Here is a 20,457-nt window from a genome sequence, read left to right on the forward strand (position 1 = left end):
ATATACCTCATCCATTCAAAACTCAATTGCCTAAAAAATTGCCCTCGAACATTGTTTGATTATCCTCATATACCATATGTAGGGGGAAATCTTAGTGATTCAAATCCAATGCAATTTGTTTACAAAATCAGCATATGATGTAGAAAAAAACATTATAATTTTCAAGATAAAGCACTGAGAGAAAATTGTCTTCAAATGTAATGGAACAGCTTAAAGCAGTCTAAAAGTAAATTTTGTATGAATATTATGTTTGATCTTCTATGTTCAATAACACTTAAGCATTTGGAGTTTCTCTTCTCCAATTTTCTTATATGACTTTACTTACCACCGGAAATGTTCGGCGTTTCTATTTTGCTCAGTGTACCGTGTGGCTCAAGTACGTTTTTTTTTTTGCTTTGGCACCTTTTGTTATTGTTGTTAATGCCATCCCGCCTTGAGTCCCGACTCATATCGAATTTTTAAGTAGAATCAGTGTTAGTGTGACAACTGAAGTTACCGGTACGGACTGTCCGTGCATTTGATTAACGCGTGTGTTTTTGTTGTTTTTATTTTTGTTCATTGTGTACCTAACAAAAAAAAAAGTGTAAGGTGAGTACTGATTTTTTTGTGATTTTTTTTTTGTTTAGTTTTTTTTTTGGAAATATTAAATAATTGTATATCACACATTTAACGATTGTTTAATTGTTTTCTTTTTTTTTGGTGATTTTGGAAAGTTTCGTTTCTTTGAGTTTTTGGGCACACCCTGTCTAAGTTTGCCATGGAGTTGACATCGTTGGTGAGTAAACAAAAAGTTTAACAAAAATGTTTAATGCATGTGCATATTTGGATGCCTCTAAGGGAATAGGCTTTTTATTTAACCCCATTTGGTAGCACACATGGAAGCCAAGTCTCACGAGTAAATAAAAGTGTCATTATTTTCAATTTTTGAAATGAAATGTGCTAATTTCAGTAAATGTTCAGTCACCAATAATGGGCAATTTCAATTTTAAGGAATGGAAAAAATCGGGCGATGGCGACTATTAAATGGCCTTAACCTAACCTTGATGAATAAATTAAGATTTCAATTTTTAAACTCTACATCTTATTCTCAACCGATTTTTATAGACTACAGCATAGGTGTTCAGATGGGGAGTGAAAAATATCTGAACCAAATTTCAGGAAAATTCATGTAAAATGGTATGAACTTCGGCTCTATGAGTGGAAATCAGGCGATGCGTTTAGATGGACTTTAATCTCTCTCTGAACCAATTTCCACGAAATTCACTATATTCATCAGTCATATAGAGTGATTTGTGCCAAATGTCGTAGAGATTGGTTAAAGTATTTGCAAAATTACTTAAAATGCACACCCCCATCTTTTGGACAGGGACCGATATGGCCCATTTACAAACCCAACTGACCTACTTTAATAAGAAGTATTTGTGCAAAATTTCAAGCAGCTAGCTTTACTCCCTCGAAAGTTAGCGTGCTTTCGACAGACAGACGGACCGACATGGCTAGATCGACTTAGAATAACATGACGATCTAGAATATATATACTTTGTGGGGTCTTAGACGAATATTTCGCGGAGTTGCAAACAGAATGACGCTATTAGGTGGAAGGTATAAAAATGGTGGATGTATAAAAATTGATGCATAATTTCAAAATCTGACTGCCTGGTAGTCAAACAGACGTACAGACATACATACAGTATGATGCACGTTGCAAGATCAACTTAGAAAATGATCCTGAATAGATGGGTATACTTTTTAATGGGCCTATCTCTCTTCCTTCGAGGTGTTAAAAAACAAATTTACAGTGTTTATACCTTTTACCACAAAAGTTGTGTAGAATAAACAAAAAACAAGTCAAAACGCATTAAGTTCGGCCGGGTCGAACTTTGGACACCCACCACCTCGCATATATATATTAAACACCAGATGAGGCCCTGGCGAGGCCGAAATCGCGATCAATGCAGCCCGCTGCTGATACATTTAACACACCACAAATGCTGAGACTCTTTAAAGTGTTTTTTTGTTTTGTTTAAAAAAAGAAGCAAAACATGAAAATACATGGGTCTAAGCTGGTTAAACCAACAACAAAATCAAATAATTTTTGTGACCAAACTAAGAAAGCACAAAAAATCGTATATTGACCACCTTTCGTCATAATACGATGAAAAATGACTCATTTATGTTATATACAAATATTGTCCGATCTCTATCTTCTTCCGGGAGGCCTTGTAAGGGTCTAATACCAAATTCGTCGGTTAAAAAATGCACATTTGAGCATCTAAGAACTTTAATCGGGAGATCGGTATATGTATGTGACAGCTACTTCCAAATATAGACCAATCTGAACCATATAGTGCACGGATATTAAGGGGCTTAATAGGGCCCCCTGTGCCAAATTTCAGAGAAATTGGGCAACAAATGCATCGTTTATATGGCAGCTATATTTAAATATAGACGTATCTGGCCATATTGAATATTAAAGAGCCTAACACAGCCCACTGTGTCAAATTTCAGCGAAATCGAATAATAAAAGTGTTTTTGTGGTCACTAGAACTCAAATCGGGAGATGGGTACATATGGCAGATATACCCAAATCTGGACCGATCCGCGCCGTATTGAACAGGCATATAGAGGAGCTTTTCACAATCAATTGTACCAAATTTCAGCGAAATCGGTTAGTAAATTCACTTTTTTATGGGTCTAAAACTTTAATATCGGAAGATCGGCGTATAAAGTAGCTATATCCAAATCTAAATTGATCTGAACCATATAAAACTGGGATGACGATTAACCTAACCCAACTCGCTGTCCCTAATTTTAGCGAAATCGGACAATAATTCTGCTAATTATGTGCCCAAAACCTTAAATTGAGAGATCGGTCTAAATGGCAGTTATATTGAAATGTCGAGGGGCTTAATGCAACTCATTTTATGTGGTTTCAGCAAAATCTGTAAATAATGCCACCTTTAATGCGCCTTAAACCTTAAATCGAGAGATCGGTATATATGGCAGCTATATCTAAATCTGGACCGATCTGGGTCGTATTGAACATGGATATCGAAAGGCCTAACACAACTCACTGTCCCAAATTTCAAAGAAATCGGATAATAAATGTGGCTTTAATGGGTCTAAGAGCTTATGTCGGCAGATCGGTCTATATGGGCCCTATATCAAGAGATAGTCCATTATAGCCCATCTTCGAACTTAATCTGCCTACAAAAAATAGTCTGTGCAAATCTCAGCTCATTTTCTCAATTTTTGAAGACTGTAGAGTTATGTCAACAGACAGACGGACGTTTATGGCTAGATCGTCATAGATTTTTACGCTGATCAAGAATATGTATCCTTTATAGGGTCGGAAATGGATATTTCGATGTGTTTGCAAACTGAATGACATATAAATATACCCCCATCTTTCGGTAGTGGGTATAGCAAGTAAAAACGTGCTAAGTTCATCCTGGCCGAATCTTGGGTACCATCCACCATTCCATCCATTTGCAATCCTCAACGAACTACATCGATATGAAGTATTAGTGAAAATTTCATGCGGATATCTTTATTCGTTCGAACACAACCGTTAATTGAACAGACGGACCGACATGGCAAGATCGACTCAGAATGTTTGGGCGATCCGGAATATACCTAATAAGGTCTTAGGTCAATATTTCGAGGTATTAGAAACGGAATGACTAGTTTAGTATACCCCCCATCCTATGATGGAAGGTACAAAAAGTGATTAAGTTCGGCCATGCTGAACCTATTTTATTATATCATTCTATATTCATATTAATGTTCAAACATGGGCCAAACTTAATCATATTTGGATCAGATCCCGATAAGTTTTATAAAAGTTCTCAGTTCCAAAGCTCAGCAAAATCGTGTAATAAATGCGGCTTTTATGGGCTTAAGACCATAAATTGGTCTATATGGTAGATATATCTCAATACAGACCGATCTAGACCACATTGGGGGCAGATGACGGGAGTCTCTATTAAACTCACTGTTTGAAATTTCAACAAAATCGGGTAATAAATGCGCCTTTTATAGGCCGTAGGCCCAAAACGGGTAACAAATACTGTTACCAGATTGCGCTGAAAATCAGAATATTGATTTTTAGGCTCTTCGCTATACGAAACAAGTATGGATCAGATCGGAACATATAGGACATAGTTGCCGCTAAGATCGATCTGCCCGTTTTGGGCCGCTAAGATCGATCTGCCCGTTTTGGGCCTACTTGTTATGGATTTAAGACCCTAAATAAGCAAATCGGTCTATATAACAGCTATATGAAAATATGGCTCGATATTGACCATATTTGGGTCAGATATCGATGGGCCTAATCAAGATTAATGTTCCAAAATTCATTGTAATTGGGTAATAAATCCTCTTGTTATGAAGCGGCATCCATATGACAGTTATACGAGTATGTAAAATGGCCTGATGTACATCATATTCGGGTCGTATGTCGGAGCCCTTAGTATAGCCCACTATTTCAAATTTGTCAACGAAATCAGACAAATAATGTGTGTTTTATGAGCTGAATACTCTAAAACGCAAGATTGGTCTATATGGCAGCTGCATCCAAATATATTGGGTTGCCCAAAAAGTAATTGCGGATTTTTTAAAAGAAACTAAATGCATTTTTAATAAAACTTAGAATGAACTTTAATCAAATATACTTTTTCTACACTTTTTTTCTAAAGCAAGCTAAAAGTAACAGCTGATAACTGACAGAAGAATAAATGCAATTACAGAGTCACAAGCTGTGAAAAAATTTGTCAACGCCGACTATATGAAAAATCCGCAATTACTTTTTGGGCAACCTACGACTGGGCCCATTCAAGAACTTAACCTTCGTATATAGGAAATACGAGTCTGTGAAAATTTTCAACTCAAAACGAAAATAAATATTTTGCCTTTATTATCTAAGTCTTCTTCTTTTATGGTTTAATATCACTTGCGATTCCCCTTGTCATGTAGAAATTTCATTACAGTTTGCATTCCAACATAAATTTGTCAAGGTTTGCAAGATATAAAGCAAAGAAATGTTTTTCGTCCTGCGTTTTCGAAAACCGGGACAGCGGTGAATATTTAAATTTTTAAAGACTGCAGAATGATTATAACTGACGGACACACCGACTGACGGACAGACACATGGACATCGTCGCAGAATTTTACGACGATCTGAAATATATATAACTTGTAGGGCCGGAGATGAATATTTCGGTGTGTTGTAAACGAAATGACTAAATGAGTATACCCCCTATCTTATGATGGTGGGTAAAAAAATTAACACAGCCGAAAACAAAAAGGTAAACAACAGATAGTGAATTTTTTCTTCTGGCTGTCATCCGTATTATTGGTTAGCATCTTCCACTTGGATGACGAAGAGTATTTGAAGAACATACGAGAGTGGAACAACATACGGTTAGAGCACTTATCTCATATCCCAAAAATCACTGTATTTATCTCCAGAGCAGCGGAGTAGGCAGTTGAGCTTGAAAAGCATCACTAAGAGCCCACTCTATGGAAAATGCCGGGAAATACGTACTTGGACACAAGAAGTCTCCGCCAAGAAACTCATGGTACGACCAAGTGCCAATATCGAAATGCAACTGAAGCCCCAACAAAGCTGTATCAGTAACAACGTGTCGGATGGAGAAGAGGTTTCGAGAGAAAAGGAGAGAGTTGAAACGTCTATGTTGCAGAAAGTACCACGAAACGGAAAGATGTGAGTGTGAGCGAATTATTATGTACAGAAGGAGAACGAAGTCCTTAAATTTTACCACAGATTTAAACCGATGGCTTTGGTGCAGGCAGAAGATCTGGTAACGAATACAGATAGTGTGCTTGGGGTATGGAAAGAACATTTTTCCAGCTGCTGGTGTCGGACAACAGAATCAAACCGATGGCTTTGGTGCAGCCACATTCTTCTGCATAGACAAAGAAGAACAAAGAAGAAAGAAAATTTTTTTAGCTGCTAGTGTCCGACGATGCGCCGAAAAGGATACCGCAGCACCAGCCCCTATTTATAGTATAAAATATTTACCTCCTAGTCAGAATGAGGTCGATGTAGCAGTGATCCGACAGAAAAACAACAAGGCAGCAGGAGCCGATGGATTGCCCGCTGAACTCTTTAAGACCGGAGGCGACACGGCTCATAAGGGCACATGACTCAGCTCTTTTGCAGCCTATGCATACGCATATTCCCACAATTGGAACCTCAGCACACTATGTTCCGTACCGAAGAACGGAGAAAAGACGGAATGTCTTACATTAGTCTCGAGCATACAGTGTGAAGGATTAAAACCTAAAGTCAATGCGGTTTTTGACCTGGTAAATTCTCCACATGTTCAAACTGCGCCAAATCCTTGGATGACCAGAGATGGACTGGTCAACCCTTACTATCTCACCATTGACTACAAAACCATTTACGACAGCCCTGAACATTCAAAGGTATCTCAAGCCATGTCAAAGCTATGTCAAGCCATGTTTGGTATTCCTGCAAAGTTAATAAAACTCTGCAGGATAATGCTGGCTGATACACGTTCCTCAGCGCTAATTAGAAAGAATCTCTTCGAACCTTTCATTACCAAGCTTGGTTTCAGACAGGTTAAACAATTTTCCATATAATCACTTTAATATCCGGCTGAAGAAGATTATACTAGTTGCAGATGTGAAAAGAAATGACACACTACTACCAAAAGAACACATGGGACTTTCCTATGCCGACTACATTGATATAAGGGGTCGGTCATCTGAAGTAGTAACTGCAGCTTTAAAGGTATCGAAAGTGAAAGTGGGTCTGTAAATAAAGATAAGACACGCATGATGGTATCAACTCCGTCTTGTACAACCGACCAGATAAAGAAAATGGAGGAAGTAGGGAACCACAACTTTGAGATAGTCAGCAATGACAACAGTTTTGAAATAAAGCAAATAATATTGGCAAAAAGATGCTACTTTTAATTAAGCAAGCAGTTTAAAGACAATGCCACCTCTCGACAGACGAAAATTACACTATACAAGACACTGATACTGTCCGTGTTGTTACATGGTTACTAGGCATTGGTTCTTGTAAAATCAGACGAGGCAGTGCGTGGAGTATCTGAGGAAAATAATCTTCGTAAAATTTATGGACCAGTTTGGATTGATGGAGAATATCGGTGTCGCATGAACCACGAACTGTATGAGGTCTTCTAAATGAAAAGCTGAGAGATAATCCTACAGACAATTGGACAGAAAACCCTACAGAGAGATACACCCACATACAGATGAACAGACGGACAGACAGAACGACGCACCGTAAAGAAAGAGATATACAGGCGGACATACAAATGGACAGGCGGACGGACATGGTTTAAAGAATCGAAAGGTGTACTTAACAATGGGTTCCTCGCATCCCCTTTTGAGTGTTAACACATTTTGGTACTAAAAGTTGGAGTCTATGGACAAATTTGTATTTTGTTTATTTCTGGGATTCTTGGGTCTTTCGAAAAGGCGAGAATGACAGTCCTCGCTATGTAGGGAGAGGCCATTTCCAATCTACTATTTTGGAGGAATCTGTCTGGATTTGCTTGGCATGAACCCAAAAGCAGACTGAGCTTGTACTTTTTACCAGAAGGAGATAATTGGGTCTCTTCAGAGAACCTGTCTTGGAGGGGAAAAAACTGCCGCTCTCTCTCTGTGGATGCCTAGTACTTGGGGCGATTTTTGACCTGAAACTTAGCAGCAGAAGGAATGTCGAGGAAAGGGTCTAAAGGAGGCTGAATATGCTTTACTCCTGTCGCAACACGAAAGAGAGAAGTTGGGGGCTTAGACCGTGGACGATTGTTAGGCCCATCCCCCCAGACGTCCAAATGTGCACTCAGCAGTATGATCGACAGGGTACAGGTGCCGTGGTGGTATTTATCGCTAAAGCAATGAGGAGTTACCTGATGAAGACGCTGAATGGTATGCTCCATCTGTATGTGTTTGTAGCTGGGGGATGTGAGATCGAAGATAACCTTGGGACAGATGGAGTCAAGTATATGTCTCTTCACATCTGTTTTGCGGGGGGCTAGAAATTCTGCGTGGTATGATATATGCGGCGCGACTGAATATATAACAGGCAAGTTCCTATTTGATGACGGGTTGGATGTCGGTCTAATGGAAAGCGATCTCTGGAATTAATTGCTGATTAGCACAGACTATGCTACAGAATCAGTGAACCCTACTCTGTGCGAAATTCCCGGTTTGATGAACAACTGTCGTTATGATTGCGCGAATGATATGTGGGCTGATGTGTGTATGTGTGTGGGTTGCAGTGTACCAAAGGCCTTGAGGGCGAGTATTTCGCTGAACAGGACATCTCTTATCATAGGACTGAAGTAGCATTACTATTCGCATTGCTAATAGAAATTTTGACTGGTCATTGCAACTTCAGATTAACTTAACTTAACTCTCTATCCCAAATTTCGGCATCTTCGGACAATAAATGCGCCTTTTATGGGCCCAAAACCTTAAATCGAGGGATCGGTCTATATATATCCAAATCTGAACCGATATGAGTCAAATTGAAGAAGGATGTTGAAGGGCCTAACACAACTCACTGTCGCAAATTTCGGCGACATTGGACAATAAATGCGCCTTTTATGGGCCCAAAACCTTAAATCGTGATATCGGACTATATGGCAGCTATATCCAAATCTGATCCGATCAAGGCCAAATTGACGAAGGATGTCGAAGGGTCTAAGGCAACTCACAGTCCCCAATTTCAGCAAAATCGGACAATAAATGCGCCTTTTATGGGCCTAAGACCCTAAATCGGAGGATCGGTCTATATGGCAGCTATATCCAAATCTGATCCGATCAAGGCCAAATTGACGAAGGATGTCGAAGGGTCTAAGGCACAGTCCCCAATTTCAGCAAAATCGGATAATAAATGTGGCTTTAATGGCCGCAAGACCCTAAATCAAAGGATCGGTCTATATGGCAGTTGTATCCAAAACTGGACAAATCTGGGCCAAATTGACGAAGGATGTCGAAGGGCCTAACATAACTCGCTTTCCCAAATTTCAGTGAAATCGGATAATAAATCTGACTTTTATGGACCTAAGATCCCAAATCGGAGGATCGGTCTATATGGGAGCTATATCCAAATCTGGACCGATCTGCGCCAAATTGACGAAGGATGTCGAAGGGCCTTACGCAAGTCACTGTCCCAAACTTCAGCAAAATCGGATAATAAATGTGGCTTTTATGGCCCTAAGACCCTAAATCGGTGGATCTGTCTATATGGCAGCTGTATCCAAAACTGGACGAATCTGGGCCAAATTGACGTAGGATGTCGAAGGGCCTAACATAACTCGCTTTCCCAAATTTCAGTAAAATCGGATAATAAATGTGGCTTTTATGGGCCTAAGATCCTACATCGGAGGATCGGTCTATATGGCAGCTATATCCAAATCTGGACCGATCTGCGCTAAATTGACGAAGGATGTCGAAGGGCCTAACACAACTCACGGTCCCAAATTTCAGCAAAATCGGATAATAAATGTGGCTTTTACGGGTCTAAGACCCTAAATCGGCGGATCGGTCTATAAAGGGGCTATATCAAGATATAGTCCGATATAGGCCATCTATGAACTTTACCTGTTTATGGACAAAAAAAGAATCTGTGCAAAGTTTCGGCTCAATATCTTTATTTTTAAAGACTGTAGCGTGATTTTAACAGACAGACGGACGGACATGGCTAGATCGTCTATATATATAGTCGATCGTCTATATGTGTATGGTCGGAAATGGATATTTCGATGTGTTGCAAATGAAATGACAAAATGAATATACCCCCATCCTTCGGCAGTGGTATAAAAAGTTCTAAAAAATGATCAGAATAAATTCCGGAACTTCTACCAAAGATTTTATCACCAAGCCCATGGTTTTGGTTCTGGCAAATTCGGCTCCGATCCATTTTGATCTTTCCATACTTGTTAAAGACTGTAGCATTACAACACACAGAAGGACAGGCAGACAGGCACACAATATTAAGAATGTTCTTTTCTTTTGGCATGTCCGTTTTTACAGTTGGCATATAGATTTCGCGCCAAAATTTCATGCGAACAAACGTAGCACTAACCCTCAACTAGAATGGTATGCAGTGATTAAGTAAAGATTGAAAGCACCCTGCACATTCAGTTTTGAATACTCTATAATAAATATACAAAATATACACAAACATCGTACCAGAAATTCCTAGAAAATTTTAACGCAAACTCTCAGTAATGTCCTTAGACATTCTTAGGCATTTCCTTTCCAGGAATTGTTTAACGCCAGCAAAATGAATAGCATGGTTTCTTAGGGAGTTTTATCGACCACGTGTTTTCAGGTAGATAACTACCTGCCAACCACAAGCGATAGTCCTTTTCATTAGCATTCTTCTCGTTTTGTTTTTTTTTTTAGCAACTCTTTGGCATTTTTCTGGCCTTAGTCATTGCTGCGGTATGGACACTATTTTTACGTGTGCGTCATCAGCCGCCAGGACCCATGGGCTTACCGTTGGTGGGTTATTTGCCATTCATAGACAGCAAAGCACCGCACAAGACATTGCAGGAACTGGCCATGAAGTATGGTCCCATATACAAACTGAAAATGGGTAGTATCAACACTATTGTTGTATCGGATGCTGCATTGGTGAGAGAATTCTTGAAGAGGGAAGAGTTCACAGCACGGGCTCCTTTATATGTAACACATGGCATAATGGGTGGTTATGGTGAGTATTTGAAAGAGGAGGAGTAAAACAAAAGACTTAAGAAACGAACTTGGTGTAAGCAGTTATTTAAAACTCAAAGTTTCAACCCAAAGATAATTAATTTTTTTTGAATAATTAAAAAAAAAAACTTCTTAATATTTCTTTAAATTGAAATCAAAATAAATGATTTCTTCTTTCAATATGTTTTAAAGTTTTACCTCATTTTTTCTACTTCCCTCATAGGGTTAATATGTTCCGAAGGCCCTTTGTGGAGGGATCAACGACGTCACACCATTGATTGGTTAAAGTCGTTGGGAATGTCTAAGAAATTTGGCGAAATTCGAACCAGTCTTGAGCAACGAATTTTAAAAGGTGTCCATGAATGTGTACAGGTAAGTTCAGGTAGAATGTTAAGGATGCCTCTAAAACAATGCTGACCCTTTAAGCACGCAAAGGAAGAAAACATATTTTTCACATACAATGTTGCAATGGCGGCAAATTTAGTTTAAGTTTTGTTCCCTTTCGTTTAGTATTGTGGTTTCGCCCAAGATGAACCATTAGCATAAATATGAATGAGCTTTGGTTTTATTTTGAAGCACAAACAACAATTTCTTCTCTTTTACTTTGCCAAAGAAATGTGGTATACGTTTCCGAGTAAGAGGATTGTCTGCTTACTTTGGTATTAAATCAAATGTTTAAGAACTATTTTGTTGAGTAAAAACTCCAAGGCCAAGAGAAATGATAGATATTAAATGAGACTCTAAACAAATATGAAAGCATGTGAAAAGAGTAGAGAAACACAAAAGTCAGGCGAAGCCGACTATATAACACCCTGCACCATAACCTCTGCACCGACATATTAACAGAAGGAGTAGAAGTTATTTTAATTCAAAGTCACAACCTTTTCTCCAATTTATATTTGCTTTGATTTAATTGCACTTTATAAAACAAATTCCTGGAATATTTGGTTCGTGTCTGCCGACAATAAAAAATTCTTATTCATCACCCATAGTTTGGTGCTTATGAATGGGCTAAAGCCACAATTTTTTAATTCATTCATTTCATCTTCGGTTTGGTGTGATGACGCAGACACCGAACAATGTCGGTATCCAAACGCATCAAATGATGCTGGGGGCAACATTGAAAGCAGTATTGTTCTAAGTGAATACCGTCTGCTTTTCTGCCAAACATCCTGATTAATTCATTCGTCGTTTTTTTATGGCAGAATGTTTGCTGCACGTTCCGTGGATAGCTTTTACTTTCCGTTTTCATTTCGCTTTTGTTGAAAAAAAAAAAAACAAGCCAAACGCATTTCAAGTGCAACACCAGGTAATACGTCAGCGCAAAGGGTTATTAAATCAGATATATCTAAGGTCAGGTTGAATAAGTCCAACTAAAATAAACTTTGAAGGCTGTTAATTTAGAGGATAAAGCAACGTCCTCCTCCGTACTCCTATCCACGATGTGGATAACTTTATCTCTGATGTGGATAACTTTATCCCCGATGTGGATAACTTTATCTACGATGAAGATAACTTTATCCACGATGTGGATCATTTTGTCTACGTTATAGACAACTGTATCCACAATGTGGATAAATTTATCCATGATATGAATAACTTTATCCACGTTGTGGAAAACTTTATTCACGATGTGGATATCTTTATCCATGTTGTGGATAATTTTATACACATTGTGGATAACTGTATCCACATTGTGGATAACTTTATCCACAAAGTGGATAACTTTATCCAAAAATTGGATAACTTCATTCACAAAGTGGACAACTTTATCCACAAAGTGGATAACTTTATCCACAAAGTTGATAACTTTATCCACAAAGTGGATAACTTTATCCACAAATTGGATAACTTTATCCACAAAGTGGATAACTGTATTCATATAGTGGATAACTTTATCCACGATCCATGAATTTGATAACTTTATCCCGAATGTGGATAACTTTATCCACGTAGTGGATAACTTTATCCACGTTGTGGATAACTTTATCCACGTTGTGGATAACATAATCCATTTTTTGGATAACTTTATACAAGTTTTGAATAAATTTATACACGATGTGGATAACATTATCTTTGTTGTGGGTTACTTTATTAACGCTGTGCATAACTTCATCCACTTTGTGGATGACTTTATCCGTGTTGTGGATACCTTTATCCATGTGGTGGTTAACTTTATCCACGATGTGGATAACTTTATCCACGTTGTAGATGACTTTATCCACGTTGAGGATAACTTTATCTACGTTTTTGATAACTTTATCAATGTTGTGGATAACTTTATCCACGTTGTGGATAACTTTATCCATGTTGTTGATAATTTTATACGCGTTGTAGATAACTTTTTTTATGTTATGGATAACTTTATCCACGAAGTGGATAACTTTTCGACGTTGTGGATTACTTTTTCCACGCTGTGCATAAATTTATCCACATTGTGGATAACTTTATCCACGTTGAGGATAACTTTATCTACGTCGAGGATAACTTTGTCCACGTTTTGGCTTACTTTATATATGTTTTGGCTAACTTTCTCCGCGTTGTGGATAGCTTTATCGATGTTGTGTATAACTTTATACATGTTGTGGATAACTTTTCCACGTTGTTGATAACTTTATCCACGTTGCAGATAACTTTATCCTCTTTATGGATAACTTTATCTACGTTACAGATAACTTTATCTACTTTATGGATAAATTTATCCACGTTTTCGATTAATTTATCTACGTTGTGGATAAATTTTACCACGATGTGGATTACTTTTCCACGTTATGAATAACTGTATCTACACTGAGGATAACAGTATTCACGCTGTGAATAACTTTTCCCTTGTTTTTGATAACTTTATCTACCTTGGGAAGTTTTTCCACTTTGTGGATAACTTTTTGGATGTTGTGGATAACTTTGTCTACCCTGGGAAGCTTTTCTCACCTTGTGAATAACTTTTTTGCGTTATCGATAACATCATCATCATTGTGGATATCTTCATTCTGATTTTGGATAGCTCTATCCACATTGTGGATAGCTTTATCTACGTTGTGGATAACTTTATAAATGTTGTTAATAATTTTATCCACGTTGTGGATAATTTTATCCACGTTGGGGATAATTTTATCCACGTTGTAGAGAGTTTTATCCACGTTGTGGATAACCTTATGCACGTTGTGGATAACCTTATCCACATTGTATATAGCCTTATCCATGTTGTGGATAGCTTTATCCACGTTTTGGATTTTTTTTTAACATTTTTAACATTTATCAACGACGAGGATTACTTTTTCTACGTTATGGATTACTTTATCTGCGCTGAAAATAACTTTATCTATGCTAATGATCACTTTTTCAATGATGTGGATAACTTTATCTACGTTGGGAAGCTTTCCCATCTCGCGGATATCTTTTTCCGTGTTATCGATAACATTATATAGATTGTGGATATCTTCATCTTGATTGTGGATAACACATTGTTTCGTACAATGTTATCCACTTTTTATATTGTGGATAAGAAACTCCACCTTGATGATATTATCCAGCTTGTGGATAAATTTATCCAAATCGTGGATAATATTTTCAAGTAGTGGATTTCGGGATAACATTATCCTAGTTGTAGATAACTTTCTCAAATTTGTTAATAAATTTATCCACATTGTGGATAAAATTGTTGTGCTGAATTTCTGCTCTTTATTCTGTGTTTCATTTCTTCGTTATCGCGTTAACTCGTTTGCCTTTATCACCCCCACCTATTGTATTACTAATTTCGTTGTGTCTGCATAATTGCATTTATGTCTATTCCATGCTGTTTTCGTTCGTTGCAGTGTCTTCAAAATGATTCTGAGAATTTTTCGGTGCCCGTCAATACTCTGCCAGCACTTCAACACACTTTGGGCAATATTATGAATGATCTCGTGTTTGGCATAACCTATGCACGCGATGATGTCACTTGGCGTTATTTGCAGGAGTTGCAGGAAACTGGTGTTAAACTTATTGGCGTCTCTGGAGTAGTGAATTTTTTGCCATTCCTAAGGTGAGTCATTTTTTGTAATGAAGCGCGCATTTGGTAATATAAGGGAAAGTGTTGTGTAGCAGGTATTAATTATTAATTTTCCTTAAAGGAAATGAAATCTGACCATGGTATGCATGGGATGTTTTTTTGGTAGGGCATTTTAGTTAGTGATATGATTTCATTCATTCTAGAACGAGTCGAATCAGACCACATTTGGTTATAGCTTTTTGAATATAGCTATTTGCTCTTATATTACCTGCAGTAGCTTGCACATTAATTACAATATTTTAAAAATTTTAAATCTCCCCCACAAGTTTGTTCTCATTTAAATCTATTCTTCTATTTTTCTCCTATCACAGATTTTTACCTACCAATCAGAACAACATTAAATTCCTACTTGAAGGCAAGGAAAAAACGCATAGAATATACGATGATATCATACGAAAATGTGAGAGCAAACTGCAAGCAAGAAAGTTTAGCCCAACGAGAGAAAATATGAGGAACTCTTGCATCTTGGAATGGTTTCTGGAACAGCGCGAGGAATTGAGAAATCACGTCGATCCCTATCATCGTTCCAAATGTGATGAATACTTTTGTGATTCTCAACTAAGACATCTTTTGGCTGATTTATTTGGCGCTGGTGTCGATACAACATTGTCTACGCTGCGATGGTTTCTGCTGTACATGGCAAAGGAGCAGGATATTCAAATGCGATTGAGAGAGGTAAATATATTTCAATATTTATTTGTATTCATTATATAATACGATAGGATTTACTATACCCAAGACCGAAGGATGGAGGTATATTCATTTTGTCATTCCGTTTGCAACACATCAAAATATCCATTTCCGACCCTATGATGTGTATATATATACTTTGATCAGCGTAAATATCTAAGACGATGTAGCCATGTCCGTCCTTCTGTCTATTGAAATCACTCTACAATCTTTAAATATGGAGATATTGAGCTGAAACTATGCACAAATTCTTTTTTGTTTTGTCCATTAGCAGGTTAAGTTCGAAGATGGGCTATATCGGACACAATCTTGATATAGCCTCCATATAGACCGATCCGCCGATTTAGGGTCTTAGGCCCATAAAACCACATTTATTATCCGGTTTTGCTGAAATTTGGGACACTGAGTAATGTTAGGCCATTCGACATCATTTTTCAATCTGGCCCAGATCGGTCCAGATTTGGGATTTAGGGTCTTAGGCCCATAAAAGCCTCATTTATTATTCGATTTTGCTGGAATTTAGGACAGTGAGTTATGTCCGACCAGTCGACATCTTTCTTCAATTTGGCCTATATTAGTTCAGATTTGGATATAGCTGCCATATAGACCGATCCGCCGATTTAGGGTCTTTTGCCCATAAAAGCCACATTTTTTATCCGATTTTGCTGTGTTTTGTGTTAAACCTTTCGATATATTTTCTCAAATTGACCCAGATCGGTTCAGATTTGGATATATTGCCATATAGACCGGTCTCTCGATTTAAGGTTTTTGGCCCATAAAAGGCGCATTTATTTTCCGATGTCGCCGAAATTTGGAACAGTAAGTTAACTTAAGTCCCTCGACATACTTCTGCAATATGGCACACATCGGTCCAGATCTGGATATAGCTGCCCTATAGACCGGTCTCTCGATTTAAGGTTTTGAGCCCCTAAAAGGCGCGTTTATTGTCCGATGTCGCCGAAATTTGGAACAGTGAGTTTAGTTAAATTCCTCGACATACGTCTGTAATATGGCACAGATCGGTCGAGATTTAGATATAGCTGCCATATGGACCGATCTCTCGATTTATGGTTTTGGGGCCATAAAAGTTGCATTTATTTTCCGATGTCGCCGAAATTTGAGATAGTGAGTAAAGTTAAGCCCCTCGACACACTTTTGCAATATGGCATAGATCAGTCCAGATTTGGATATAGCTGCAATATAGACCGATTTCTCGATTTGAGGTTTTAGACCCATAAAGGACGCTTTTATAGTCCGATGACGCCGAAATTTGGAACAGTAAGTTTAGTTAAGTTCCTCAACATACTTCTGCAATATGGCACAGATCGGTACAGATTTGGATATAGCTGCCATATAGACCGATCTCTCGGTTTTGGGTTTTGGGGCCATAAAAAGCGCATTTATTATCCGATTGGGCCGAAATTTGGGACAGTGAGTTTTGTTAGGCCCTTCGACATCCTTCTTCAATTTGGGCCAGGTCGGTCCAATTTTGTCCAATGACTTGTAATTATTAGACCACTCAATGTCCGTGTCGAATTTGGTCCAAATCGGACCATATTTCGATAAAGCTGCTATGGGGGCATAAATTATGCATTTTACACCGGATTATGGCGAAACGTGGTTTACATATATACCCGAGGTGGTGGGTATCCAAAGTTCGGACCGACCGAACCTAACGCCTTTTTACTTGTTTACACTGAATTTACAGACGGACATGACTAAATCGAAACAGAAAGTGATTCTGAGTGGATCAGTATACTTATCAATGGGTCTAGCTCTTCTCCTTCTTAGCGTTGCAAACAAATGCACAAATCTATAATACCCTGTACCACAGTGGTGGTGTAGGGTATAAAAATGGTTCAAATCGGTCTATAACCTGATATAGTTGCCACATAAACCGATCTCCCAATTTGACTTCTTGAGCCCTTACAAGTCGCAATTTTTGTACGACTTGGCTAAAATTTTGCATGTGGTGTTCCGTTATGACTACCAACAACTTTGCCAAGTTCGGTTCATAACCTCATATAGCTCCCAGATAAACCGGTCTCTCGATTATCCTTGTTCGGTTCCCAGAAACTCTAATTTTTGCTGGTTTAACAGAAGTTTTGTATGCAGAATTAAATTATGCTCTTCAACAATTTTTTTTTTATACCCACCACCGAAGGATGGGGGTATATTCATTTTGTCATTCCGTTTGCAACACATCGAAATATCCATTTCCGACCCTATAAAGTATATATATTCTTGATCAGCGTGAAAATCTAAGACGATCTAGATATGTCCGTCCGTCTGTCCGTCTGTCCGTCTGTCCGTCTGTCTGTTGAAATCACGCTACAGTCTTTAAAAATAGAGATATTGAGCTGAAATTTTGCACAGATTCTTTTTTTGTCCATAAGCAGGTTAAGTTCGAAGATGGGCTATATCGGACTATATCTTGATATAGCCCCCATATAGACCGATCCGCCGATTTAGGGTCTTAGGCCCATAAAAGCCACATTTATTATCCGATTTTGCTGAAATTTGGGACAGTGAGTTGCGTTGGGCCCTTCGACATCCTTCGTCAATTTGGCTCAGATCGGTAAAAATTTGGATATAGCTGCCATATAGACCGATCCTCAGATTTAGGGTCTTAGGCCCATAAAAGCCACATTTTATATCCGATTTGGATGAAATTTGGCACGGTGAGTTGTGTTTGGCCCTTCAATATTCTTCGTCAATTTGGCCCAGATCGGTGCAGATTTGGATATAGCTGCCATATAGACCGATCCTCCGATTTATGGTCTTAGGCCCATAAAAGCCACATTTATTATCCGATTTTGCTGAAATTTTGGACAGTGAGTTGCGTTGAGCCCTTCGACATCCTTCGTTAATTTGGTTCAGATCGGTCCAAATTTGGATATAGCTGCCATATAGACCGATACTCCGATTTATGGTCTTAGGCCCATAAAAGCCACATTTATTATCCGATTTTGCTGAAATTTGGGACAGTGAGTTGCGTTGAGCCCTTCGACATCCTTCGTCAATTTGGCCCAGATCGGTTTAAATTTGGATATAGCTGCCATATAGACCGATCCTCCGATTTATGGTCTTACGCCCATAAAAGCCACATTTATTATCCGATTTTGCTGAAATTTGGGACAGTGAGTTGCGTTGAGCCCTTCGACATTCTTCGTCAATTTTGCCCAGATCGGTCCAAATTTGGATATAGCTGCCATATAGACCGATCCTCCGATTTATGGTCTTAGGCCCATAAAAGCCAAATTTATTATCCGATTTTGCTGAAATTTGGGACAGTGATTTGCCTTAGGCCCTTCGATATCTTTTTTCTATTTGGCCCTGATCGGTTCAGATTTGGATATAGCTGCCATATAGACCGATCTCTCGATTTAAAGTTTTGGGCTCATAAAAAGCGCATTTATTGTGCGATGTCGCCGAAATTTGGGACAATGACTTGTGTTGGGCCCTTCGATATTTGTCTTCAATTTGGCTCAGATCGGTCCAGATTTGGATATAGCTGCCATATAGATCGATCTCTCGGTTGAACAATGACTTGTACTTATAAGCATTTGGTCTAAATCGGATGATATCTATAGAGCTGCTATGGGGCTTAAGGTATGCATTTTTCACTGGATTTTGACGAAATGTGGTTCACATATATACCCGAGGTGGTGGGTATCCAAAGTTCGGCCCGGCCGAACTTAACGCCTTCTTACTTGTTTCTATAAATTTTTAGCAGTATCCATGTTGTGGGGTTTCCAAGATTCGGCCCGGCCGAACCTAATAACTTTTTACTTATTTTGTTTGTTTCTTAAAATTTGTTTTATATATTTTTTTTTTTTTTTGTTTCAGGATTTACAAACACTGCCCAAGGACAAAATAACCCTGAATGATCTCGAATCTATGGATTACCTGCGTGCCTGTATATCTGAAGTGCAGCGTATTAGATCGGTAGTACCTTTGGGCATACCACATGGCTGTCGTTGGGATGTACAGGTTAACGGTTATGGCATACCTAAAAATTCCATGATTTTACCTATGCAATGGGCCATACACATGGACCCACGCATATGGCCCGAACCGGAATCTTTTAAGCCCCAAAGATTTCTCAACGATGAGGGTAAATATCAACAGCCCCCCGATTTTATACCCTTTCAAACGGGAAAGCGCATGTGCCTGGGAGAGGATTTGGCCCGAATGCTTATGCTTCTTTACACCGGTGTGCTGTTAAGAAATTTCGAATTTCATCTCAACGAGGAGACAACAAACGATTTCGAGGGAGAATGTGGCATTACTTTAATGCCAAAACGACACTATTTGGAGTTGGAAGCTATAGCGAAATAAAAATCAAAGGGATTTTTTTTTTTATTATTTTTTCAAAAAATATATTTTTTTATATTTTAGAATGAATTTTTAAATGTTTGTGTTTTCTTATGATAAAAATACATTTAGGCTTAGCATGCTAATTGAAAAATAAAAATAATTAATTACTATTTAACAATCATGATAAAAAAAAAACAACACGTATGTCTGCTTATGAACTATTACAAATTTTTTCTGGTGTTTGTGTTAGCTTTAATTAACATATTTACAATAGAAAGTCTAGGCAGGGATAGTTGAAAAGTATCTGTGTTTTTGTTTTTCTTGTTGTGTGTTGGCACTAAAAATCTCAAAGATTGTTTTTCTGTAGGTGAGCAATGTGGTTAAAAAAAATAATAATAAAAATGTTTAACTATTTACAGAACAATAACTCTAGAACTTAAAGTGAGGGCTTACAAAACTAAATAATATGAGTTTGCATGGAAAAAATGGCTTATTTACAGTAACAGCAGCTTCAGGGTAAAGCAAGCGCCCATGAGATTCTTTTTCAGAACCATGGATTGAAAATTTTAAAGGAGCTTTTGTAACTGCGGCTCCATTAGTTTGGACTTTAGAAGAGCTTTTAGCTTTATCACTTTATGCTGTTGAATGTTCTA

General features: G+C 38.1%; 1 protein-coding gene across 1 annotated transcript; it reads left to right on the forward strand.

Annotated features, from left to right (window-relative positions):
- Positions 1-486: 486 nt before the first annotated feature.
- Positions 487-19,949, forward strand: LOC106090572 (cytochrome P450 306a1). Its single transcript, XM_059366864.1, has 7 exons — positions 487-588; positions 714-775; positions 10,435-10,744; positions 10,967-11,115; positions 14,559-14,767; positions 15,106-15,469; positions 19,334-19,949. The coding sequence occupies exons 2-7, from the start codon at positions 758-760 to the stop codon at positions 19,823-19,825; spliced, it is 1,542 nt and encodes a 513-aa protein (XP_059222847.1). The 5' UTR covers positions 487-588; positions 714-757; the 3' UTR covers positions 19,826-19,949.
- The last annotated feature ends 508 nt before the right edge of the window (positions 19,950-20,457 follow it).

Source organism: Stomoxys calcitrans, chromosome 4 (genome assembly GCF_963082655.1).
Source record: "Stomoxys calcitrans chromosome 4, idStoCalc2.1, whole genome shotgun sequence".
NCBI lineage: Eukaryota > Metazoa > Arthropoda > Insecta > Diptera > Muscidae > Stomoxys > Stomoxys calcitrans.